At 41.4% G+C, this 6000-nt stretch overlaps 1 protein-coding gene across 1 annotated transcript; it reads right to left on the reverse strand.

The window, feature by feature from the left end:
* Positions 1–704: 704 nt before the first annotated feature.
* LOC149392991 (putative aspartic proteinase GIP2) lies at positions 705–2172 on the reverse strand. Its single transcript, XM_089616436.1, has one exon. The coding sequence runs from the start codon at positions 2160–2162 to the stop codon at positions 903–905; it is 1260 nt and encodes a 419-aa protein (XP_089472562.1). The 5' UTR covers positions 2163–2172; the 3' UTR covers positions 705–902.
* Positions 2173–6000: the final 3828 nt, after the last annotated feature.

Genomic DNA, 6000 nt, shown 5'->3' on the forward strand with positions numbered 1-6000 from the left:
TAAAATAATAAAAAAACAAATAAATCTGAGTGATACGGTATCGGTTCAATTCTTAGATAACGCTAGATAAAGTAAAGTGTGGATTCTAGATGGCTCGTCATCTTCCACGTGGCATGAGAATAGTTGGAGTTTGTTAGATCTTGTCTGAGCTGAGCGATCTGGAGCGAGTTGGAGCGAGCTGCGGAGTTGATCTAAAGTTTGTTAGACGGTTATGCTGTCTAGGTTTGTTTGTAACCAGAGCAGTGTGTATATAAACACTAGCCTGGATAGTTGTGTGAGTACTAATTCATTGTTCTGTACTAAGAGAAATCGAGAGAAAGGTTGAGCGATCAAGTGAGGGTGAGAGATCACAGAAGATTTCGAGAGTACTCAGCGAGATCGCAAGATTCTTCAAGCTAGCGTGAAGACGAAGGTTCTTCTGAGGGTTTGAGTGTGTTCATCTGTAATCGAGTTTCTTGTACATTGTTTGAAGATAGTGGATCGACAAAAGGGACTCTCTCGAGCTCCGACTGGATTAGGATTCGATTTGAATCCGAACCAGGATAAATTCGTGTGCCTTTGTCTCTTTTCTTTCTGATTTCTGTTCTTGGCGCTCTCAGAGGAAGATTACTTCCTGCGCAAGTTATTTCGTAGATCTGGTTTGATCTTCGTCTGTGTTTTGGTTTTTCGCTGATTTGTGTTTTTCCGCGAGCATAACTTAACATAAAGTAATACCATTAAGAATAATTAAATTAGCACACATTAAACAGGAGTAAAAACTTACCGTCTGCTTGTTTCATGAGACTTCATTTTTAATACATAGAAGGAAATGCAGTGCAACATCATAATGGAAACTTAACGAGCCAACAAAACGGCTACGTTAAATAACATCACAACCGATAATTAAATATATCCATGAAAATCTACTGATTTCTAAAATTAGAACAACTAACTCCTCTTGGCAGAATCGAAGAGCTAAACCCAAGCCTTGAAGTCGACAAATCAAACTCCAAAAAATTATCCTCAATCTGAAGACTACCCAGAACCACCGGACTTTTAGCTTTCACACCACCGTCGATAAACCCCAAACACATCACATCAGCACTAACCCTAACCATGGAATTAACGCCATTAATCCTCCAATTCGCACTCACCATGTTTCCCTCAAGCTCGATCTCAATTTCCGGAACCCTAGGCCCCGCCGTGGTCCAGACTCTCCAGGGAACTCCCTTCGCCTTAAAACACGCGCCGAACGGCTTCTCCGCCGCGACTCTCGTCATGTTCCTCGCCGCCGCTCTTCTCGAGAACTCAGATACGACGTCGGAGAATAGAGAGCTCTCCAACGCGCCGTAGCGCGTGGTGGTGCTGATCTCGACGCGCGTCGCGGTTCTCCGGATCGGTTGTGTGTCGATCTTGACCGATTTCGCCGTGATTGAGTATCCGGCGCCATTTCCGATTGGGCGGGAGAGAGGAGTTCTCGATAGCCATTCGCCGGCGTTGACTCCGCCGGCGAACATGTACCCTCCGCCGCCGATGAAGAGGTCGCCGTAACCGAACTCGTTCGAGGACGGAACGCAGAGAGCGAACTTCGGAGCGATTCCGTAGGCGGTGAAGAGACTCGCCGTCGTGGTTCCGCCGAGTCCGATTATGCCGTCGGAGCCTCCGGCGAGGCCGGTCAAGAGGTTCTCCGATTGGCCGACGCAGTCGAAGGAGACTTTCGCAGATCGCGTGGTTATCAGCGCCGCCGTGCCGTCCGTCGCGTGTAGGGTCACCAAATCGTTGTTTAGTTCGCCGGGGAATTTAGACTTCCGTTTGTTGACGGCGAAAGGGTTTGTGGAAGAAACGACGCATTTTTTGGTGTCGTTTGTTTTTTTGCCGCACGTGGGAGGGTTTGTGAGGGCTTGGCACGTGGCGGAGTTGCAAGTGAGGCTGCGGCGCGTGGAAGACGCGTGTTTGTCGCAGGCGAGAGAGAGGAAGGTTCCGGCGAGGTCGAGGACGGCGTTGACTTCTGTCGGAGGAGTTCCGATCTGGAAAGTGGTGTAGTGTTGGAGGGTTTTGCGGTCTTTCTTTATGGGAATGTGAAAGCGACTTGGTGGTGATTGTTTTTGAGCACTCACTGTATTAATGATTGCGATTAAGAAGATGACTATGAGGGAACATTGGGGCTTGGAAGAGGAAACCATTTTTGGTCTAAAAAATTATTGATGGAAGCTGTGTGAAGTCATGAGAAATGATGTGCCGTACTTATAGGCCAAAATATGATGTGTTTCAAAAAAATAAAATTATGTCCTATTTTAAATTGTTACTTTATATAAATTACATGAATTTCTTCTCGACGCTGGTTTTGGTAACAAATATTCGTAAAAAAAATATTAATATATATACACAGTTATTGCAGTGCAGTGTTATGTACTGCCACTTCTGTTTCTCATTTATAACATAAAACAAGATTCAACCTGTTACGGGATAAATTAGTCAGACACCGAGCAGGATAGTCGGACTCCCGAGCAGCGAGAAGAATCCAGCACCGAGCTCAGGTTAAGTAAACCCAAGGGCCATCCATTGAAAAGGAACGAACCGTTCATAAGTCAAGAACGAAACCCACCGATCAGAACTTCGGAGAGAAGAGAAGAACGTGGGTCAAAGATTAGTCAAAACCAAAAGAAAACATGTTTCAAACCCTAAAACGCACACCTTGACGGTTCAGGAATCATACGAAGAGTAATAACCGTCCACCTCAGTGAGAGGGAAGAGGCAGTTACCCAAAACCGTCCAGAACGTGGGATTGATCACCCCACGTTCCCCAGAATAACCGTCAGAGACACGACCACGAGGTTACACCAGACGAGTATAAATAGAGGCTGCGGCACAGAACTAAGGACGGAGTTTTTTACTTACTTTCAATCACTTAGAACCTCTAGAAAACATTGCTCTCTTGTATTAGATTCGTATGTATAAAGAGAAAGTCTTACCTAAATCGTCTCTGTATTCGGAGTCCGTGTATTTTCGTGAGATATTGTTGTACTAATTTTACAGGTCAACACAATCATAAAAATTTAAATACGAATTTATTCACACATTATCCACGAATGTTATAAAAGTATTATTAAATACAAGCATCGTAATATTATTTTTATGTGGAATTTCGTATATAGAATATGAAATTTCTCTTTTAATTGTTCTCTGTTCTTGCAAAATATGTCATGAGTAATTTGTAACTATTAAAAACCGGACCTCAAAGAGGTGTACGTGAACCCTATTTAGTGGTAATAATATTTATTGTTTAATATTAATTTGTGTTCTTAGTTATATAAACAAATTCTCGAGCCTTTTATCATATACTTAGCTAGTGTCATTTGCACATGCAAACTAAAAAAAACAATAAATTAATTAGACAAGATCCCACAAAGACCACGCGCGAGCATTTGATCATTTTACCCAGATAGTGTCATTTGCACATGGAATGGAAGCTAAAAAAAAATAATAACAATAAACAAATTAGACAGAATCCCACTAAGAGCTCGCATCCAATCTCTAAGCGGAAATAGGTCAAGAAAACTTGGAAAACTACTAATATGTGACATGTCCTTGGCTTTGCTTTTACCAAAACTTTGTACTTATATTACGTGTTGATTATTTATTACCTATGTGTCTCTAAAAAATGATTTATGAAGCGAATTAACCCAAAAAATGAGGAGTTTTATTCAGGGTAGTTTTGGGATATTATTTTTTTTATGAAAAAAGCCAACAAAAAGTTATAATACGGTATAGATTTGCCTCATAAATAATTTTTAAGTATAACATAGATAGTGCACAATAAACCAAAAGTATAAACGTGATATTTTGTATCGGTTTTGTAAAATCGTTCGATAGAGGAGGAAACAAATGTAATATTTTCTCATTATTCTTTTTAGTAAAGTTCCTACATAGTCAAACAGTATTCAAACACATTCAAGGAGTCTTGCCACTGACTCACATTGTTTCTAAGAAAATGCGCAACTCTTCTAATGTGCAACTTGAATCTAGATCTTAACTCTAACGAATCTAAACTTGCTCTCGGTTTGTTTGATAATTTTTTTTTTAATAACCAAGAATTCCATGAGATAGCAGTGATTACAATCATTAGTGTAGACCTTAAAAGTCCCAATACAAAGATACACATGATCTCGGACTGAATCGAACCCATCGATATGAGCATATGAAAGCGATCATAGGGTTTAAACGTGGCTTGGAATCCAACAATGGAAAACCAACAATGCACACAGCTAATCGAGCACAACATCGGCTCTTTGACAAAAAAACATCTATGGTTGATAGGCAAACCCGAACAACCAAGACCAAAAGACCTCGAAAGAGAGTCTCAATTAAGCATAAACCTGTGTCTAACAGGAATTCCATTACGGAAGGCTGAACGATGGCTAATCCAACTTTAGAAATACAAACCAACAGTGCAAAAAGCATTCCAAAAACACAAATACAAAGCAAAAAAAAAAAATCATTTTTCCAAAGCAAGAAGAGCCTCGAGTGTATTGACAAAAGCCGAGGTGAGAACCACCCCCAACGTGGAACCCAAACACCCCTCCAAACATACGGCGAACCTATAGATCCGCAGAGCAATCCAGCCCTGGGTCGTCATTCCTCAAACCATCTCTTCTGTTTGGAAGAATCTGCCTCGAGACCGGCGTCAAAGGGGCACGTTATGCCGAGCTTGGAAAAGACAACGCCAATGCCAGAATATCTAGCCGGCGATGTACTGTCCCTCGCCGCCTTAAGGCTGGGCCGTCGGTCATCGTTATAACTTCTCCAACGCACCTTAGAACTCCTCAGCGATAGAAAGACTTTTAGACTCATACTCTCCCCCCAAGACCGATGAGCTCCGACGAAGAAGGACCGCCGTGGCTGCAAACAACCTCAGGGGGAAGAAAGAAAAAACACAGTGACGGCTAGGGTTTGAGTAGAGAGAAAACAAAGGACAGAGAAAATTGAGGCATAACTTAGTGGCCTGGATCGGTTTTTTTGATAATTCACATGACCACTCTTTTTATAATCACCAACCCATATTAGATTCAGTGTGTAGTTTCGAGAAATTGCGAAGAATAAGAGGAATTTGGGAGAGAGCGCGCCAAAAAAAAGTTAGTCTCATATCACAAACTATAACAAAAAAACAACACAAAAGATAAATAAATAGTCAAGACAACATAATAAAAGGTTAAGACTAAAATACCCTCATACATATTTTAATATCCCCTCAAACTCATGATACATTAGTGTGAAGTATCGATAATTTGCTAACTAAGAATAAAAAAGGTGGAGCGGAATGGGCCTTTGTAAACAAATCAGCAATCTTCATGGCAGAAGTGATGAGTGAGATGGTGATTTGAGCGGAATGGTCCCATTTTGATAATGGTGATAAAATATGATAATCGATCTTGATATGCTTTGCGCGCTCATGAAATGCAGAGTTACAAGTAATCTGAATAACAATAACATTGTCACAATGCATGGGAGTGGGAGTCGAGAGAGAAATACCCATGTCAGCGAGTACCCACCTTAACCACACAATCTCAACAGTAGTAGAGGCCATGGCGCGGTACTCCTCTTTTGTAGATGATCAAGAGACAACCGTCTGCTTCTTGCTCTTTCAAGAAATGAGAGAGTCACCCAAGAATATGCATAATCTAGTGGTAGACTTGCGATCAGATTGGTCACCACCCTAATCGGCATCTGAGTAATTACGTAACTCACGGGAAGAAGTAGACGAGAAGAGAAAAATATGAAACGGAGTCCCCCGGAGATATCGAAGAATATGAAGTACTGTTGTCCAATGAACTATAGTTGGAGATGCAATAAACTAACTAACAACATGGACAACATAAGCAATGTCTAGCATGGTGATGGTGAGATAGATTAAGCAACCAACCAAAGTGCAATACAAAGTAGGATATGAAAGAGCAATACCATCCGAGGAAGAATATTGAGCGTTAAGCTCGAGAGAGGCATCAACAATGTGAGAGTTCGAGA

This window comes from Urtica dioica, chromosome 6, assembly GCF_054948205.1.
Source record: "Urtica dioica subsp. dioica isolate 48M chromosome 6, U.dioica_male_clone48M_v1_H2, whole genome shotgun sequence".
In the NCBI taxonomy this organism is placed as follows: domain Eukaryota; kingdom Viridiplantae; phylum Streptophyta; class Magnoliopsida; order Rosales; family Urticaceae; genus Urtica; species Urtica dioica.

Bases quoted from the DNA above. Each gene is read 5' to 3' on its own strand.
- LOC149392991 (XM_089616436.1), bottom strand. From the start codon at position 2,162: ATGGTTTCCTCTTCCAAGCCCCAATGTTCCCTCATAGTCATCTTCTTA.